The sequence below is a fragment of the Lytechinus pictus genome, chromosome 6, assembly GCF_037042905.1.
Source record: "Lytechinus pictus isolate F3 Inbred chromosome 6, Lp3.0, whole genome shotgun sequence".
Lineage (NCBI taxonomy): Eukaryota > Metazoa > Echinodermata > Echinoidea > Temnopleuroida > Toxopneustidae > Lytechinus > Lytechinus pictus.
In genome coordinates, this window is record NC_087250.1 from 24,404,267 (window position 1) to 24,425,697 (window position 21,431).

General features: G+C 36.8%; 1 protein-coding gene across 1 annotated transcript in view; it reads right to left on the minus strand.

Annotated features, from left to right (window-relative positions):
- Window positions 1-3,526: 3,526 nt before the first annotated feature.
- The window catches only part of LOC135154354 (serine/threonine-protein phosphatase 6 regulatory ankyrin repeat subunit B-like), a 46,197-nt gene continuing 28,292 nt past the window's right edge, over window positions 3,527-21,431 (minus strand). The window contains exons 4-9 of the mRNA XM_064100491.1: window positions 16,757-17,050; window positions 15,877-16,136; window positions 14,866-14,976; window positions 10,118-10,268; window positions 8,969-9,119; window positions 3,527-3,839 (exon numbers count right to left, since the gene is read on the minus strand). Of these exons, the coding sequence (XP_063956561.1) occupies window positions 3,527-3,839; window positions 8,969-9,119; window positions 10,118-10,268; window positions 14,866-14,976; window positions 15,877-16,136; window positions 16,757-17,050 (1,280 nt within the window). The remainder of the gene's footprint in view (window positions 3,840-8,968; window positions 9,120-10,117; window positions 10,269-14,865; window positions 14,977-15,876; window positions 16,137-16,756; window positions 17,051-21,431) is intronic.

The following is a 21,431-nucleotide window of genomic DNA, read 5'->3' on the forward strand; positions in this document are numbered from 1 at the left end:
AAACAATTACCTTCTATGGCCCGAAATACTGGAACTCACTAAGAAATGACACCATAAATGCTGCCAGTTTGAACTGTTTTAAGATTAAACTGAAGAAACAAATTATTGAATCATATAAAGCAAATTGCAACTGAACAGTCGGTAACCGATCCCCTGTACCCTCCTCTTTCTCTTTCCCCCCCTCCCCCTCCCTGACCGTCTCTCTACCTCGCTCTCTTCCGCTCATTCTCCTTCATCGGTCTTATCCCCTTCACTCTTTTGCTTTTTTTGTTACTCCTACTTCTCTTCCTCTTTCAACCACACATGTGCACCACCTTATCCTCTTCTTCCATTATCTCGGTATTTCTTCATCAACCATCACATCAACCTTATTCTTTTTTTTCTCTCATTCTCATATTCGTTTTATACCTGTACCTACAAATCTTTGATTCATTCTTTGAGAGGTCCACACTCAACAAGCCCTGCTTTTTAGTGGATCCCTCCATTTACTCAACTTTATTTATTGAAAAAAAGGAATTATAAAGGTAGCCTTGCAAATTGTTTTATTGAGAATGGTATACATTTTTTTTCTATTTCCATTGCATATATTGTTATTGGATAATATGATTATAACGTTAGTGTTTTCCATAAACATTTTACTTTTCTTGTATAATCATATTGCTTGCAATGTATATTCATTTGTATTGATTTGTATATATGGTTATCATTTTATATCTGTGTAATTATTTTATTATGTTGTATTGAGTTGAGAAATGAAATCAACTTGAAACTTGAAACTTTCTACTCAAATCAGTTGAAAAACCATTTCCAATAATTTTATTCCAGATTGGCTATTTTGGGGTCTAATTTAGGGATACTAAGCTTAGTTCTCAACAATTTAATGTACAACGAGCTCCTATAGATCTAAAAAAAAGATCCGAATATATGAAAGGCAGCCCTCCCGAGTTTCCTAGATACCCCCTCCCCCTCCCTAAATTAGTTATGTGCCTGACTTGGGAGGGTATTCAGTTAGAAATCTGACGCCCCACCGCCCCCCCCCCCGGCGAAAAAAGTGTGTTCAGATAAGTAGGCTTAGGGACATACATGTACTTGTCTTGATAGGGCGAAGGTGGGGGAAGGGCAAAGGAGAAAATATAATGTGACGATATATTCAAGCCTTTCTGCCCATTTTTTTCATCCGACATAATCACTGGTGACCTTTTTCTTGTTCTTATAATAATAATAATTATGGATATTAAGAGCCGCTAAAACAAAAAGTACCATATAGCGCGTACAATGTATGAATGATTATTTAACATTTGCAATAATAACCACAATTAGTAATTCGAGATAAAAAGGGAAATTAATTATTGAGGAAAAAAGGTATGTCTTAAGGGAAGATTTGAAGCCAAAAATACTGGAAGCATTATTTATTTGAAGAGGGATGGCATTCCAAGTCTTGGCAGCTGCTACAGCAAAACATTTTTCGGCAGAGGAGAGTTTCGACAAGGGAATGCAAAGTCTGCATGTGTCGGTGATTGAACGAAAATTACGAGAGGGTGTGTATACTTTGATGGTATTATTAAGATATTCAGGTACCAATTGATTTAGAGTTTTGTATACATATAACAGACTTTAAACTGAATACGTTGGAATGGAGGTAGCCAGTGAAGTTCCTTAAAGTAGGGGTGTAGTATGAGTTCGGGATCCAAAGCCAAAATTTAATCGAGCGGCACGATTCTGAATATCCTCGAGTTTTCTTCTATCCCTAGCTGACAAAACAGTATATAAACTATTGCAGTGATTTAACCGAGAAAGAATAAGTGCCCGCACAGCACGGTAACATGTCTTAAGACATGTAAGATCAATGAATCTACAAATCCTCCAAAAATTGCTGAGATGATAATTACAATTACGGACAACCTGATATACCTGAGCAGACAGTGTGAACATGTTATCAATGCATACTCCAAGAACAGTAGTTTTAGTGGAGATGGGGATGCATTGACCATTAACATTAAGCTGGATATGTGATATTGTTAGCAGATGGCGGGCAGAAGAACAGAGAGCTATGAATTCTGTTTTGCTATTATTCAGCTGGAGATAGTTAGATGACATCCATATACTTATTTCTGAAATACAAAGAGAGGTTTTCCCAAGTGTTTCATTGATATTTTCAAAAGAGCACGGGTCAAAGGAACAATACAGTTGTATAACATTGGCGTAACAAATAAAATGTAGACCATGTTTATTAATAATGTCAGAGATGGGAGAGATACACAGACTAAACAGAATCGGCACGAGAACTGACCCTTGAGGTACCCCAAACTAAGTGACCAACGGGTCAGACAACTCTCCCGTTATGCTTACCCTAGATGACCAACCAGTCAGATAAGACTTAAACCATCTCAGAGCTAGACCAGAAATGTGAAATCGAGATTCTAAGCGATTCAGTAATATGGTATGATCCACAGTATCAAAAGCTGCACTTAGGTCCAATGAGACTAAGAAAACACACTTATGTTGATCAAAAAGTGACAAATCAACATTCTCCGATTTCAAAAGGGCTGTCTCAGTGCTGAAATAGGATCTATATGCTGACTGCATTGGATCGTATAAGCCATTATCATTAATTTATGCGTTCTGTTAGTTTAATTGATACTACCTTTTCTATCACTTTAGCAATATGTGAAATATTGCTAACAGGCCTATAATTACATAATGTGTCTTTATTCAAATTGTTTTTTCTTGATTATTGGTGTAACAGTAGCCTGATGAACACCATCTGGAAATGTACCCGATGATAATGAACTGTTTACAATATAATGTAGGTCAGAGCAGGAATATTGCAATTGACAATTTTTTTTCAAAAGCCAAGTAGGTTGAGAATCTGTTAAAGAAGTGACTTTAGACATATTGCTTACAATGCGTTTGATATTATCCTTAATGACGACCTCAAAACAATTGAACATACTTTCATGAAAAGAACTGACTTCTTGATTATCTCCACTTCTTTGTGGAGGTGTATTTGTGACATTGTTGCGGATATCACTCTTCTTGACTAAAAACAAAGAAAGACGATTTGCTAGATCAAGAGGATTTTCATACACAGGAAGAAATTCAACATTCTTGTGGATCAGATTATTATCAATTTCAAAATCTGTTTCGACATTAGCTTTACAATGTAATTCCGTATAGTATTTTGTCTTAGCCTTTACTATGAGGTCGTTAACATGCTTGTTAGCTAGCTTAAAAGCTGTGTGATCAGTGTCAGAAGAACTTTTGATTCATTTCCGTTCAATCTTGTTCTGGGACGAACTAAATTCATTACCTTGACAAGATTTATCACAAATCATGCCTTATACAATAAAATAATTCCCTGGGTTTATGATGAATCAAGATGGAGCAAATGGCCTTTTTCACATTATGATATGATAAAGGAAATACAATTTTTTTAACAGTATTAGGAAATCCACGATTTCCTTCCTCATAAATGTAGCTTCATATGATAAATGTACAGTATTTGTTTTTACCCCATTTGTAAATCCTATAGCTCACTTTCTTTTATAATATCTACGAGTAGCTGCTTCTTTTTTTCCGTAAATATTTCTATTAGTTTCTGAGCATCTCGTCCATTTTTCAAGACAAACTTATCAATAATAATCTTGTATCTCCTCTGCGGATCCATAGTCTGAATCGACGTATGCTCTGCAGAAGTTGCGGTGGCACCATCAAAGCCCAGATCTACAGCAAACTCACTAACTGGATAAACCGTGGAATTAATTTGGTTGGCAAGTTCAAGCAACATAGCATCACTCAGTCTCCGTCCCGGCATGTTTACCTTATCTACCTTAGAGGAACTGGTAAAGGGAAAATAATGTATTTTTTATGGTTAGAAACATAATTTTCCGATAAACTTAACAACATGTATAGTGAAAATATTAAATTAGGTCCTACTGAAAACTTAAAAGTGGAACAGCTTACGGGATGGAATTCAAGTAACGTTGAAAATTGAAAGATCGTGTAACCCACTGTATCGGACAAAAATAAAGAATGTGTCGAACTAAGCTAGGTCATATGTTTATAATAAATATAACATTACTTAAACATGACACTTTTACAAGAGTGAAGTAGTTATTTGTATTTTTTAATCAAATCCTTGCAAAAATTGCCCTTTCTGCAATTATATAATTTCCCATAAAAATTATATTCTGAACTTCTCAGGGAAAAAAAATCTTGATAAAAAGTATTTCAAATGATAAAGTACCCCCTATCGGCAACATTGATACATATCGAATTGGCACTCGATCTGAATTTATTAGTAGCTTTCTCGAGGTCGAAGATTTTGAAGGAAAAAAAAAACCGGGAGGGGCATATTGGGTCATGCAACAAATTGGACAGTATTTGGAAGAAGTGTTGAGCCCTCTATCATGTCTATCGGACAAATACAGAGTGTGTGTTTCTGTGAATTCGTAATTAAGTTTTTACAGACATATAACAATGATATATGATCATTTAGGATTGTGATCGGAAATTAAACATCTGTAGCGCATCTAATTTTGTCTGAAGGAGAGCAGCAATAGACATTCTACTTTGATTGATGAACAGGCTTAGTCCTACAACATCGTTGGAGTAAACTAAACTAAACTAAACTAAACTAAACTAAACTAAACTTAAATCACCAAAGTTCATCGACCTCATTGTGCCCCAAAGAGGGCACATTTGCAAAGAACATGGTAGATCTATAGTCGAGTTGACAGTCCCATAGACTCAATATACTAACCTAGAAATGTTTTTTTTTCTTGATTTGTGTTCCTATAGGGTCCTAGAACAAATTCAACTTGGTTGCCTAAAGTTGCCGTTTGGGCAATTTTGCTAATTGTAATAAATAAAAAATGGCCGCCAGATGCCCTCTTGAAAACATAAGTTTTTAACCCCTTGCCCCAAAATTATGAAAAATTACTCTTTATAGGGGTCTAGGGGTGTGTAGAATCGATTTATATGATCATTTTTGCGATAAGGTCATCTTCACGTCAAATCTAAGATGGCCGCCAAATGCCATTTTGAAAAAAATCAACTTATGGACCCTCTGTCCTAGAATCATGAATTATACCGATTTTCGTGAGTTATTTGGTATTATGATTCCATTTCTGATTATAATTTTGCAATATATATAGGACCATCTTAACACCAAATTCAAGATGGCCGCTAAACGCCATATAAAAAAAACTGCTTCCCGAGACTTTTGGACCTTGAACCTTAAAGAAGTACTCTCCCAAAAAGCTGTCCTGAAGAGGGTTACCTGTGTAGGAGCTCATGTAAGAGGATTTCATTGAGAATAATTCATTTCTTTTAATCTCTCCATTTTTAGTTTGAGGTCAAGTCAGGTCTAAGATGGTCCGATTGTTTTATAGATTTCGTCCTTAACCTCTCACCTATAGAATGAAACCATTCAAGGTTTGGGCTATGATCCATTTCGGGAGATCTAATCATTTTTGTATGTCCAACCATACTAGTGAACAGTGAAATGGCTTCATAGTATTATTTGAATTAAAAAGTGATTTTCAGAAATTAGTCAATTTATTACCTTCCTTTTTATCATTGGGCTTTTCGTCCTGACTTGGTCAGCAGGGGTGCATTTTTTAGCCTCCTAAGATAGGCTGTCCCCCAAAACCTGTTCCTTGGTGCGGACCAAAACACCTCTTTTTATTCGGCCATCGCTGGTCTAAATATTAACCAAATTTCATGTTTTAGGTATCTTTATAAAGAAGAAAAATCATTCATTTAGGTCATGTGTTTGGATTTTTAAAAAAATGTTGTAATATAGGTTAAACTTTCGATCTAAAACATGAAACAAAATAATTATTTTATGCAACAATAGTTGGTGTTTTTACCCTTTGTTTCTGTTTGAGCACAAATGATTTTTAGATTATGATAAAGCTGGAGATCTAAGCTTTAATATATAATTTTTATAAGAAGAGGTATTTTAGATGGGTCAGCAGCCAGCTTTTCATAGGCCAAGTACATGTAGCAGTAAAAACAGGAATACTGCGCTCTGATTGGTCAGAGAGACTACACACCCACGCAAATTCCAATGTTCCCCACACTGGGCCTCTGAAGGTCACACTCACCATGTGGTAATCTCTTCAAATTACCCGCCGCTGTTTGTTTTGAAAACGTTATTCAGCCAATCAGAACTCTAGATTTTATGCTACTCAAAAATTTCAGAAATCTCGTCTTGCATCTTGATGGAAAAGGCTGGCTGCTGACCCATCTAAAAGGTGTCACATATCGAGAGTGACATTGTATGAAAGCAGAGAGTTTGAGCTTTCTGAGGATATAAATAATGTTTGTGCCGAAAACACAAAATTTTGCACAATTTGCAAGATTAAACAGGAAGAAAACTCTTTTTGAGGCCTCTTTTCATGCCTAAAATTCACCTATTTATCAAAATATTTTATTCAAAAGAAATAAGTAATATTAAAGAGTAACGTTTACTCTTTCCTACTGTACAAAAATAATCAATATTACTAAAGGAAAAAGTGGTTAATTTCTTTGAGAAAAAAGTCTCACAATTCACGATATTTTGTAGGGATATGAATTCAGCCACGAGAGGACTTGGATAAACCTTGCTCATATGCTCATTAACACAGGGGCTTGCAGACTGACTGCCTGTAAAAGACAGACATCCTGATCGACCCATGACTGTTCTCCAGATAGTTCGCAATTGGATAGTGACTTTCTGTCTCCATCTCCATTTCACTGGACAAGAAGATCAGCACCAGGATAGGAAAATCTGCAACAGTCATGGCCAAACTCCTGTATGGAAGTAAGTCCTGGAAAATGTACGCCGATCAAGAAAAGTGGCTAAGCATCTTCCATTTCAGCTACCTCGGACGTATCCTGCACTTTAAATGACAGGACAGAGTGAAAAATGCAGAGGCCCTGCAGCGTACATGCTTGCATCCCCAACTTATTCTCGCTCCTTGGTCAAAGGCGCCTCAAATAGTCATGATAGTTGAGGCATGTAAGCATGAAACGTACCTGTAAGGTCAGCTGTTCGACAAGTCTCGGCCCATCGGTTGACAGGTTGACGTGGTTGATAACACATGCAAACGTGACATATAACTTGCCGGCATTGGCACTAACACTTATGTGGAGATGTGGATAGTCGACATCTATGGAGAAGTACAGGTGTGAAGACGTCATAAAATAATTGGAATGCTAAATTGGCAGACCAAAGGCTTAGGAGGAAGGCCAGGGCAACATCTGTATCTAAATCTCAGCGCCATCCTCCATCTGTACAAATTGTTCTAGAGACCGCCACTCAAGAGCGGAACTCTACAGCCACTATACAAAGTGTAAAACCTAGCTCTACACCATCGTCTTTTGAGACGAACGGATGCCTACCTATCATCGGACACTTTGATTTAGGAAAAATATGGAGAAAACACTTTAAAATTCAAATAAGACTTTAAAGCCTCTTCAGTACAAAAGTATGGATAGACATTGAAAAAAACATTGATAAGAACACGCGAAACCCTAAGGCGAGCGTTTAATGTAGAAATCTGACAACCTTCTGACTATCTTAGATCTGACTTCACCTTAACGTAAAATTGAGAATTAATAAAAAAAAGTGAGTATTCTAACTGAAATCCCCTTACATTAGCTCTTACACGTAAGCCCCGGAAAGTAATTTTTTCAAGATGGCGTTTGGCGGCCAACTTGGATTTGATCTGAAGATTATTCTTTATTGCAAAATTACAACACTAATTGAATCATACCTAATAACTCACGGATAGAGTTATATTATTCATGATTCAAAGGGTTTCAAGATGGCGTTATCTGGCGGCCAACTTGGATTTGACCTGAAGACGACCTTATATTGCAAAAGTAATAATATAAATGGATTATACACAACCCTAAACCCCTACAAGGAGCCCGGGGTGCCACTTTCATTGACGAGTAGATACCATGCGCGACCATGGGGTCTCAAAAAGCACCCTAAACACGTATTTTCCATGTTCTGAAAATGCACCCCTTAACAAGTATTGGCGTGTGAAACCCTACCCTTAACAAGTATTGGAAACAAAACGATACTCTTGGCAAGTATTCCCTGAATTGAACCCCTAAACAAGTACAGCGATATTTTAATTGTTATGTCACGGACGTCGGTCGTAGTTTACATGTACCTTTAACTACATCATTGGGTATAGTACAGCCCCACCTCCCACACCTCGCGTAAATTGTACTCTAAACACGTAGTGTTGACTGGGGCAAAAGTACATCCTTAATAAAACATTTTAGTCCTAATTTTCTATACCCTCGCAAATTTGACCCTAAACGCGTAGCTCTTCTAGCGAAAATAGATACCCTTTTTTCATTATTTTAGTTATTTTGACACCCTTATTACGTCACGTGCCCTATCTTGAAAAAGACACCCTTTTTACGTGTTTTTTTGGTCGCGCATGGTATCCACTCGTCAATGTAAGTGCCCCCCCCCCCGGGAGAAGGAGTTATTCCTCGTCATTTTGGGGCAAGAGGTTCAAAGGTTTGGTTATCAAGATGGCATCTGGCGGCCATTTTTTATTTATGCAAATTAGCAAAATTGCCCAAACACCAACTTTGGGCAACCAAGCTGAATTTGTTCTAGGACCTCATAGGAACCTGAATCCAGAAAAAACTTCATCGGAAAAAACATTCTAGGTTCGGAAAATGTAATATTGACTACTACCTGTGAGTTCTTCTGCACCCAACTGAATCGACATACAATAGGGGAATATCCACACAAAAGAAATGAAGTGGGTCCTACAAATGATTTCCTGTCTATGATCCAGACTATCACGTCTTCTGACTTTTCATAAAATGCCTCGCGAAACTCAAATTCCTGACAGACAACCTAATTCGTCCTCATGCCGAATTAAACCGATTGTTGTCATTCACTATAGTAATGCTTTAAAATAAATATGAATTTAAATTGTAAGCTAACCTTGTTGTAACGCCGGATGATGAATTATCTAGGGATTGAGCGCCTACAGCGGTAGCATTGTTTTCGTGTTGCTCTTGAGATGGATCTAAATCTGAAGTTGGCGAACTGTCAGGTCTAGAATCGTGGTATCTCGGTGATGCAAGAGGCGTTTCTAATTGTTAGAATCAAACAAATCGAATCTTCAGGAAAATGGCTCATTAATAACCAGTATTTTGTATTCATGTGTGACAGCCGTATCCCGGCACAAGCTTTCCTTTCAGGGAATTACCCTTCTTCGGTTAACAGAATCTTTTCTTAATTACACTATTTTTTTATATTGATTTTGCATGGATTATAGTGAAAAAAAAATAGATTTGATTGATTGATTCTGATTCTTTGAAGAAATTGCGCCAAATTTTTTTGTGGAGTTTATTTTTATTTCTACAATTAATAGTTTTGCCTTACACCCCTGCTTTTTACCCCCAAAATGAGAACAAAAGCATGAATAAATACCATCTACTTCTGATTCTTGAACAGTCAGCCCCCCCCCCAAAAAAAAAAAAAAAAAATATATATATATATATATTAAAACCGTTCCGTGACCCCAGCAAACTTCATACTTTCAATTACCATGTATTGTACTTTTCCTCCAGAATCATGCAGTTCGTCTTGAATACTTGCTGTGATTTTTTTTCAGTTTCCGGAAAAGTATTTCCATTGTTTAAACACCTACGAGCAACAGCAGAATGTCGCGAATCGATACCTTTCCCAATAATTCCAGTATGTACAAAATAATATTCAATTAATACACGCAGACTTAATTAGAATGCATTGGAACTAAATGAAAGCACAGCAGCGTGTTCAAATCAGCTAGATATTCAAATTCATGGCTGCTTTGTACACTATTAAAAATCATATAAACAACGCTGTTTACTATGAGAATGGCACAGTAGTTGTTTAAACAGTAAAACAAGTGTTTAAAATCTTAAACAACCATGCTTATATTATTGATAATTAAATATTTGATTCTAAAAATTAGTTTAAAATGTTTAAACAACCCCTATGCGATTCACATGTAAACAGCGTTGTTTATATTTTTAACAGTGTAGGTGGATAGAATATCGCGATGCCATCGACGGTTCATTTAGTTATACAAATATGAAGAGTTACCAATTAACTGCATTGGAACCAGGAGTTCACTTGTTGTGCTTTGTTTCAAGACGAAAGTGACTATCATCTCAGCATCTTGGATATCTTTTGTGTCCACTTTGAATTTCGGTTGGCAGTCTGTCAAGTAGCGTATCTTGCGTTCCTCGAGAATCTGTAATATAATTATGAAAAATAAGTAAATAAGTAAATACATAAGTAAACTCAACAAATTAGGTATTAAATATGTTAAATTATGTGGGTTTGGGGGGGGGGGCATCACCATCAGTATTAGAGCATGATTACAATGACGATTGTTTGCAAAGGGCGAGACAGGCACATATACATTGCTTAATACAAACATTAATGTTGACAAAAAATAAAATTGTCATTTTTACTGCATATATCAAGCACAACAAATAGTCCAGTCATTGTAGCCCAAATTTTGACCAAACTTGGAACAAATTGCAACATAATTTTTTGTCACCACAATGCATTTCTGTGAGGTCCCTAGTACAACATACTAAAAGTCCCAAACTATCCAAATAGGGGAAAGGCATCTATTTTGCATAAATCCAAGATGGCTGCCATAATTAATTGATATACCTTATCCTTAATATTATTTGTACAGATAATGGGATAATCTATGATTAAGATATTATAAATCCATTGCAATCGTTTTCGGGACTGTCCGCTTAATATTTTTTGAAAAATGTGAGAATTTATGCCAAAATTTTCATGTTCTCGGTCAAAAAGTTGCATGTGCGTTAATATCTTTCTGTTTCATCACTAGCATCAACAACTAATGCACAAGATTAAAGGCAAATACATCCGAATGTATTATTCGATATTGCAGTAAAGTGACACCAAACACCAACCTCCGTGTCTTAGTCACACTTTTGATATCGACCACAACGCGATCGCTGGCATGCCTTTGAAGGGAGTACAATATATTAAATTGGTCTTGCCTAGCCTTTGTTGGTATGACCATGAGCGTATAGCGATAGAAAGGTGTATATTATCAATTGCAATAACAAGTCAATTTGCTAAAATTGCAGAATCTTTTATAGCCAAATGGCTTCTTAAAGATATCACTGACAAAATTGACTCACGACAATTCGGAAACCGCTCTGGTTTTTCGACCACTCATTATCTTGTGAGTTTGCTCCACAAAATGTATGAGAATGGCGAAAAGAGCAAGAGTCTATCCACGGTTGTGTGTACTGATTTCACAAAGGCATTTGATAGGCTGGATCATATTAAACATCCTCGTTAGGAAGTTGATCAAACTCAATGTACGACCTTGTATCATTAGATGGATTATAAGTTTTTTGGAAAATCGTCAACAATATCAAGGCACTTTGTCTAATTACTTACCCAATCACGCTGGCGTACCCCGAGGGACTAAATTAGGTCCTATCCTCTTCCTGATTATGATTGATGATGCTTGTGAAAACACATCAGTCGATTGCTATAAATATGTAGACGATCTTACTTTGTTGGAATGTCGTAAAGAAAATTATCCTTCTGACTTACAATCTACATTATACAATCTGGATCAGTGATCCTCCTAAACCATGTAAACCACATGAAGTTGAACCCTTCAAAATGTTCTTCACTAATTGTGACATTCTCCAAATATCCTCCTGCTGAGCCAAGCTTTTATATTGATAACTTACCTCTACAAAAACTTCAATCTGTTAAAATTCTCGGTGTAATCGTCCAATCCAATCAAAAATGGGACCTACATATCATGGAAATCATCAAAAATGTAACAGGAAGTTGAACATGTTTAGGCTTTTGAAGCGATATGGGCTGTCTCTATCGGATCTGAAATTGATATACATGGGCTACATTCGTCCTGTTATGAAATATTGCACCCCAGTTTTTAATGGTGGGCTTACAAAGAAACATGTAAGAAGTTTAGAGCAAATTCAAAAAAGAGCTTGGAGAATCAGGTTGGGCCAAAACTACACAGATGATGCCAGTGCTTGCCTATCATGTAAAATTCCTACTCTGGAATACAGAAGGGAGAAACTCAGCCTGGATTTCGCAATGTCTTTAACCAAACATCCAACATTCAGTACCTGGTTACCTCCTCCAAAAAACTTAACCATCAATCTCCGACATACTCCTAGATATCAGCAATACAAATGTAAGACAAATCGATTTCGCAATAGCCCCATACCATATTTCATAGATCTCCTGAATAAAGACATGCCTAATCAATAAACCCATTGCTCATTTGAAAGCAATACCAGCCTACTTGCAATATCAAGATTTTTCATGAATGAGGAAATCAACTCTTTTATTTAATATCCATATATTTTTATTGATCTTTTACAGCTTACTTATTTTGTTTTTATTATTCTTAATTTACCTTTTCCTCATTATCTTATGTACATGTTTATACATTTTCATTGCCTAAGTATTCTTGCCTATACACATATTTATCATGTCAGTTTTTACAAAGGTGTACTGCTTTTTAATGTTTGAAATATGTAATGAGTCTTTTAATTGTTTTAACTTTGTATACATGACCAATTCAGCCATTTGGCTGCGACTCATGTTTTTAATAAACCTTGAATTGAATTGAATCGAAAATTGATATGTGGGTAAAGGGCTTTTTCTACATATTAAAGCAACTGTTGTATTAATGAAATCTCTTGGAAAAGTTAGAGGATGCATTGTTCTGCGTGCTGCATGCAATTACGTTCAAGAGCATTAAAGCAGTCCCGCAATAGCCTGTCAAAGCTACCCCCTATCCGTAGCTCAACTATTAAAATATCGTGCTTTTGGGGGCCCCCAATGTGACAAAGTGGTGTTTAGCTACAGGGAAAAACTATTTTTATTGTCTTGAAATCACTTGGAGGCAAAAGAGGAGGCTTTTCTCTACCAGTTACATATAACATGTATAAAGAAGTGATGGCACAGCAAATCCTACCCCCTAAGGGGACTGCCGAAGTCACCAATCCCTTTTCGTATTTTGCCCATTTCTTGGAAAGTTCGCCATTTTTAGCCCCATTGAGGCAAACGGCGTTTCCCCTTTGCAGTAAACCACTTTTATTGTTTTGTAAGCACTTGGGGATGAAAAACACATTTTCCTCTATCAGCTGAATATAAAGAAGTGCTGGCACAGCAAACCCTACCTCTCAGGGGTTTGCCGAAGTCACCCACCCCTTTTCCATATTTTGCTTATTTATGGAAAAATCTACCAATTCGGAGCCCTCATTGATGTAAAAATGTTTTTCTGATATATAGCAAACCAATTTCATTGTTTCGTAACAACTTGGAGATAATTTTTTTTCGCTGAGAAAAAAAACATCCGATTGCACCGTAAAAGTAAGTTTACCGTGGGCGAGTAGTTGGTTAGATCTAGCCGTAATTAGTGTCGGTCCCACAGCCTTACAATGGCGTGCAGTATGCCTAAAGTACCAAAGCAATGGTGCTTGGGTAAAGACGAATCTTTTGTACACCTTTAATTTTGATCCTAATTTTGCTTTCTTCTAATCTGAGTCGGTAAAAAAAAGTAGATTTCCCTCTATCAGCTACATATAACGAAGTGCTGGCTCAGCAAAGTCTACCCCCTCAGGGCTTGCCGAAGTCCCCCCACCCTTTTGCCTATTTTCCCTCTTTATTAAAACAAAATCGCAGTTTTTGACCCCCCCCCCCCCTTCAGGCAAAGAGGCATTTCTGCTATATGGCAAAGTCACTTTTATTATTTAAAACCACTTAAAGATGAAACGATAGGTTTCGTCTATCAGCTACATGTAAAAAACTGGTGGCACACCGACGCTACTAATCCAGGGGCTGCTGTAGTCTCCCCATGTTTTTGCCGATTTTGCCTAATTGTTAGAAAATTAGTCAATTTTATCCCACCGTTGAGGCAAAAGGCGTTTCTACTGTAGAGAAAAGTCACTTTAATTTTGTTAAACCACTAGGAGATGAAAGATAATGTTTTTTTTTTCTATCAGCTATATATTTGTTAGCACATCGACCCCTTCCCTCTTCAGGGGCTCCAAATTGACAGATTTTCCCATAAATTGGCAAAATACGGAAAAGGGGTGAGTGACTTCGGTAGTATAATAGGATGTGGCAGGTTTAATGGCTACATTTCATTTTTTCTCTTGAACTGAGATCGAGCAGGCAGAAAATATCATTATTTTTTTGTACAATGTCACGTGACTAGCATAATTATGATAGTTTCCGTGCCTAGACCCTTTCATGTTAAGCAATATTAATACAGTCCAAACAGAATCGAAGTTATGCATTAGTATTAATAGTAACAATGTTCTTGTAGTAAAATCTTTGCTTACTGATATTTATGATAAAGCTTTAGTTTGAGGAGGCCAATTATTTATAGTAATATCGAGTCCGGAGTTGATATGATTTGCAATCGGGTCTGAGTACAAAATAAACACTAGCATCGCCTGCTACGTAAACTAAATGAGCGAATGTGACCAAAACTAATCATTATGTTTATGCAAATTAAAACACTTTCCCCTATTCTGATTTTTTGAGACTTTTAGTATGGTCTTCTATGGACCTCAAAAAAAATTCTGCATTGGAATAAATTCTGTTTCAATTTGTTTTAAGTTAAAATGACTGGACTACTTGGTTACGGTAATAAAAAGTATTGATCTCCACTACAAAGTTGCATCATAATTATTTATTATTGAGTCTTAATTATTTGTCGCTAATTCCGCCACATAGAAACTATAAACGCTTTAAACATTACACTCCTGATCAACTTATATCTATGTGAATTTTACCTTTGGAGAATCTCCCATGGTGCTTTCTGGACAAGTAATTTCCATTGGGCCAGTTCCCCACTCAAATAGAAATTCTTCTCCTTTAAACGGAGCTTTATATCGAGTCGGAACCTGGTGGGTTTGGCAAGTTAAAAAAAAAGTATCAGTTACATCGTATATCTATATATACATGAAGAATATGAAGGCTTGAATGTATGAAAGTTCATCAAGCTGGTGCTACACCAAAACCGAATTCTCCTGAATAAAGTCGGAGCGATTCTGCCCGAATATAGCCTAGTTCGGGTTGATTCAGAACATATTCGTTTCTGATTTGGGGAGCGCCCCGAATCAGAGACGAATTGGTCCAGAATAAGTCACGAATAAAAGCAGAATTGACAAGAATTGACTGCCCAGAGTGCCCCTAATGCCTCCCAGAATTGAGCCAAATTCCATCCGAACACCTCCCGAATGTAGACCGAATGATATTTGTCATGGCCTCATTCGGGATTATTTTGGAGGATACTTTAATAGTTGGTTTTGAACATTTCAAAACGAGCTGAATCTGTTATGTTTCCGAATCCCTACCGAACTTTTTTGTATTCTTGGAGAAAGAATAAAATACGACCGAATCCTCCCGAATAAGTGTATTCTGATGGATTCGCAGCTGATTCGTTTCCGGCGTAACCCAGGCTTTAATGGCATAGAATCGTACTTCATGGTGGTTAGTGAATTGTGTCGTAAAATGCGTGCCAGTCGTGCCATGACCATCAGACACTGGACTTGACCCGACAAACTGCCTACAGTTTTAGAATATTTCTCGACTATCGTCCCCCAATTCTGTCGTGCCATTTTTTTTTTTTGGGGGGGGCACGACACTAAAAACATTATTCTTCCACTAAAAACGCAAATTATTGCTTTTAGTGTCGGCGTATATCGTGATTCGATGCCATAACTAGTCAGGGCCCCAAATCGTGCAAGTATCATCGTAGCTTTTTTCCATACTGTATCGTGATTATAAGCGAAGAAACAAACCTCCCCCTCTTTCTTGTGTGCATCTCTTACGTAGACAAACAGAACTTGCATTCCGCTCAGAAATGGTGGCAGTGGAACATAAGGCGTACAGACAAGACGCTTTCCGATGAATATTTCCTTCAATCTGTTGAACATGTTGTAGACAGACACGAACCAATATTCGCAGAAGTGTTCGAAGTAGACATCGAGGTCCCTTTCTCTTACCACACACCACGGACTGATGTGTTTGGTAGAAGGTATCGTAACAAACTGTTCAGAAGCTATCAGATAAAGGAAACAAAGTTTTAACGCATCGTTCCTAATTGTCTACTTTTTAAGCGTGTCTAGAATTTGGTGAATATTTTATATCGAAATTAAATGGAAACAATGAACAAAAATAACAACTGGGCCACTTTTCATTGGTCTATTTTCTCAGGACCTTTTGACATGAAAATTATTTCACTTTTTTAGCGTTCACTTTCAGTCGTATCGATTTTTTTTGGTGGGGATCACTCTCCCATTTACCAAAATTAGAATGCTAAAAATATTTTGATATTGACTCTCATTTACAAGTTTCGTGTGCCTATTTATACAAAAACTGAATATTGGATTGAATCTCGGGTGACCCATTTTATTCACTGAAATTTCATAGGCTTCTCGTTTACATGTATGTTATCTTTATTTTAAAGGAATAAGGGTAATTTGAAAAGGAACAATCTGAAAACGAAGAACTAATTTAGCTCTTAAAGAGCGTGTGTAGTGACTGCACTTCGGAGTGCTGATTTGTCTACTTCAAATTTGAACGAGCAAAATCAGCGCTCCAAAGTGCAGTCACTGTACATGCTCTTTAAGAGCTAAATTAGCTCATCGTTTTTTAAGGTATAAAATATAATAAATTTACCACTTTTCCGATAGTATAAAATGATTTCCGCCTTCTCTGGTTGTGTAAATATTGCAGAGTGAGGCATCGTCACTTTAACAGGATGTTCAAAGATTGCGTTAGAAGGCGCCTTTATCTTCAAGCCAAAGGTAATGATTGCTTCTGTTTCCTTGATTTTCAACTCGGATGGAACATCGTTAATCACTTTAACCGTAATATCCTTTGCATTGTAAGCTTCGTTTGGTGGTATTTGTACTTCAATGCCATATTCCTCGAGTCGAATTATTTCAGGAATACCATTTGATTCCTCGACATCTGCAAAATTTAGAAGAATGTTTCACAAAACTAAAGATAAATGTTGATAAACATTTTTCTTTTAAAGAATACATCAATTAAAATGGTATACAGGTATCAAAATGTCATGAAAGCAGATGGATATAATGAATATAAAACAAAATCAAATAAAGTGAAGACGAACAAAAATAGGCCTAAGTCGAAATTGAATCACAAAGAGTAGTACTGTATCATAGAAACATCTGTCTGAGGATCAGCTCTATGATTAATGTGACAGAATTGTAATAAACGCCTGACAAAGACGTACGACGAAAATGTGGGTGCAATGAATACTTATTGGCCCAAAAAGTACTTTCAACACTATATACACAACAAAAATAAGTTCCTCCTAAATCATATTGCTGTAACTTTTGAACGGAACAGTTTTGAGATATAACATTTCGTAGGTGGTTGTCTTTACTCATCAAGCAACTTCTGAGGAAAAATGAGATTGATTGACATTGAATCAAAGAGTCAACTGCGGTATAAAACCCCTATTTACACAAGTTACATCAACATTATGAGCTATATATCTGACCAGAAAAGTGTCAGGAATCAAAACAATATAAGCAATATCAACTTCGACCAAGCAAAAAGTCTGAAATTGACCCCAAAACTGCAACCAAAATGGCGTCAGTCACACCGGCGACACAGAAATAGAAATTGGACATGCCCTACGCCGAAACCAAGCCGACCGTGAAGGTAAAGAACGCTGCTAAGAAAACTGAATCAGAAAGTGCCACGCCCTAGTCAGCGAATCCCGACATAGCAGCTCAAGGGGCAAGACCGCGCACTAGTGCACTCATGAACCAGCACGGAGAACATGGAGAAGGAGTTTCGGCCAGTATGATTACTGCGATGTCGCAAGCAGTCAAAAGTGCCGTAGCGGAGTCAAATTCTGAGATAAACCGCAAATTAGATCAAGTTTTGCGGGATATCGCTCATTTTAAGTCAGAGCTAGATGCTACTAACAGAGCGGTAGCTGAGCTACAGGTTTTCGTTAGTGACACTTCCGAGAGGATTTCTGTCGTTGAAACTACCACCATTCCAGATGCCATCAACGAAAGCAGAAATTTTTGGAGACCTCGAAGAAAAGTTGCTTCTGCATGAAATTTACCTAAGGAAAATGAACCTTCTGATTTATGGTGTAAGTCAGAAACAAGATGAAGACGTCCTTAACGGATCTACTAATGCAATCACTGAGCTTCTAAACATAACACATAATGATGCCGAGAATATTCCCATTTCTGATGCACACCGCCTTCCGACAACTCGCAATCCTAGAAATCCCAGCGCCTCTTATTCTCCCGATCCTATAATCATCAGATTTTCCAGGATGGCCGATCGAGACAACGTCTTGAAGGCATTCGAGCACCCTGATTACGCTCGCCGTTAACAACCAGTCAGCAACAACAAAAGTGCTGGAGCTCGACGACGTATCACCGTACGGTCAGATCTTCCACCATCTATGAAGCGCGAACGAAGTCGACTGTCCTCCATCATGTCCACTGCCTACACGCTTAGGGAAAAAAAAGAAATTAATGACAAGAATCGAAGTCGTCAATACATCGGTCACTCTTCAAACAAAACGAAACAGAGAGGACGCCTGGACAACCTGGAATGAGCAACATCCTTAGGTGAATATTATAAATCAGATTTGATGTCTCCATTTCAATATTCATCAGGTCACCATCTTGACAAAGTCATGCATGTGACTTACCAGATTTACTTACAAACTTCGCACAATATGGTTATCACTTTTTAAGCTTACCTGATGATTATGACAAATGACTCCTCGTTTTAAAAAATACTCAGAGTCAAACTTCATGGATATTTCAATCTTACCCACACTTCCTACATGCTTGAAGAGGATGCATAACCTAGCAAGTTGTTGACTGAGAGAAATGTATCTAGCCCGTATATACTCAAAGATTTAACACAAATCGACGTGCAATATGCATGACATACTTTCTAGATTCATTGAATGTATGAATTTAAGTTGACAACTTCTTACATAATAACAGGGGCGGATCCAGCCTCCGCCAATAGGCGGGGCCGAAATTTTTTTCACCCATATTTTCCCCGATCGGCCACTCAAAGTTGATTTTTGTTTGATTCTTTGAAGGGGTTGTCCCAGTGGTGTAATTAGTCCAAATTTTTTAGAGGGCTCGATATGGCGTATCGCGTAAAATTAATAAGAAGTTACGAGCGAGCGAAGCGAGCGAGCAAAAATTTTGACATTTTTATTACAAAAATCCAAGTTCGTTATAGATTTTGACATAATATTTGGAAAATAACATTATATTTCACTCTTATCCCTTTTCTCTTCTCTTTATTTTTCTTGATTGTGATTTTTTTTTTGGGGGGAGGAGCAAAACGCCCATATCCTACAGTAATTTCTTAGCTTTATTCTTATAAACAACATAAATGTTTAATAATTTCATAAGCACTATTTAAGCGCGAAGTGCGAGCTAAACAATTTGAAATTTCATGCATTTTGTCCTGAAAATTGAACATTCTGGGCAATGTTTATGAACCTAAACAAGATGCATATGTAACTAGATAATTACTGTGAGAGCGAAGCGCGAGCAGAAATCTTGATAATGCGTACTGGCCTTGTCAAAAAGGGACCTGTTGAGACGTTTTGCAGTCAGAAATTAAGACGATACATATTCCAATGATTAGATAATGCGAACGCGAAGCGCGAGCTGAAAATTTTTTGACGTTCCGGCATAAAAAATTAACGTTCTATGCACTTTTGTAATCATAAACGGTACAAGTATATAACCAAACAATTGATGCGAGCGCGAGGCGAGAGCGGAAAAAATTGAGATTTCAAACCTAAGAACGGGACACTCTCTTCATGTTTTGTAAGTGGTGAAAAATATAGGGTATAATTTGGAATCTTCCTACATTAATAATGCGAGCGCAAAGCGTCAACAGAAAAATTTTGATATTCTGATCTGAAACTGGATATATAGGCTCATAATGATTTAAATAGAGAACAAGCTGCGTGTCTGAATAAACATGCGTGCGCGTGTTTCAGATTTCAACCTAGAATCTGGGTATTCTAAATATCCTTTTTCACCATGAAAAAAAAATATTTAAATAATCTTTTTTTTTTATAATTTAAATATTTGATATTCCGATCTGAAAAAAGGTCAATTTAAGCTCTGTATTTCGAGCACTTTGTAGGAAAATTGTGAGGTGGATATGAATCACAGTTTAAAAAAAGGTCTGATATGTTTCATTATTATTACTTTGAGTTTTGACATAGGACAGGGACATTTTAAGAACATTATGTCATCATATGAAAATGATGATTATCTTCCTATTTCTCTTCCTAAGCGGGAGATTAAACTTGTCGATATTCCGTTCTGAACAATGGGTCCGCCTATAAATAATGCAATTAATCACAAAACGAATTGCATACTCAATTTATGTGATCTATAGGAGAAGGCGGGGTAAGTTGTGACACTTTTTGCATTTTGCTTGTTAGAATTGATATGACTGATAAAATTGTAGTATTAAGTACCTTGCCTTTAAATTTGATTCTTGGGAAATATTTTTCACCTTTATATGACTTTCTACCCCCACCCTGAAAGTCATTGTGACCTTTGAAAAAATTGGTCACGAACATCACGAAAAAGGTTGAGAAAAATAATTTCAGTTACCAAATTAAAGAATTACTTGCCAATGATATTTGAAAATCGTATTTTTTGTTTCCATTACATGTTCATTGAGCCGTGAAATGATGAATATTGTTGAAAATACTCTTCCCCAAAATAATTGTCATCATGTTCGATCATTTATATCGATAGAAATGTCAAATGGCTCAACTTGCCACATCTGTGGGGTAAGTTGTGCCACCTTCAGGGGTAAGTTGAGCCACAAAAACTATGTACAAAATGTATGCATAAAGAATCGGCATGTGTTTTTTTTTTATTTAAAGTCTTTTCACTTGCTAATTCTCTATAAACACTAACATCCTCTAAAAGTAAAAGAACTGTCATGTGAACTTGCTCCGTTCTGGCTGCATATCAATGGCTTTTTAAGGTTTGTTTGTTTGTTTTTCTATTATACATTAGCATAAGAATTACCATGGCTCAACTTGCCCCATGTTGGCGGGCACTAATTACCCCAGTCCGAACTTAATGCGATATTTTCACATCCACACATTTGTTATGCATCCATCATGTAAAAGACTATGACAAGAATGAGAATCTATACTTGGGGAGTGTTTCATCAACATTTTCATCCGACAAGTTGTCAGATCTGACATCTATCTCTGATGTTGATTGGCTGAGAGGTACTGTTACTATGGTAACTGTCGGATAAAATGGGACTTGTCGGATAAAACGTC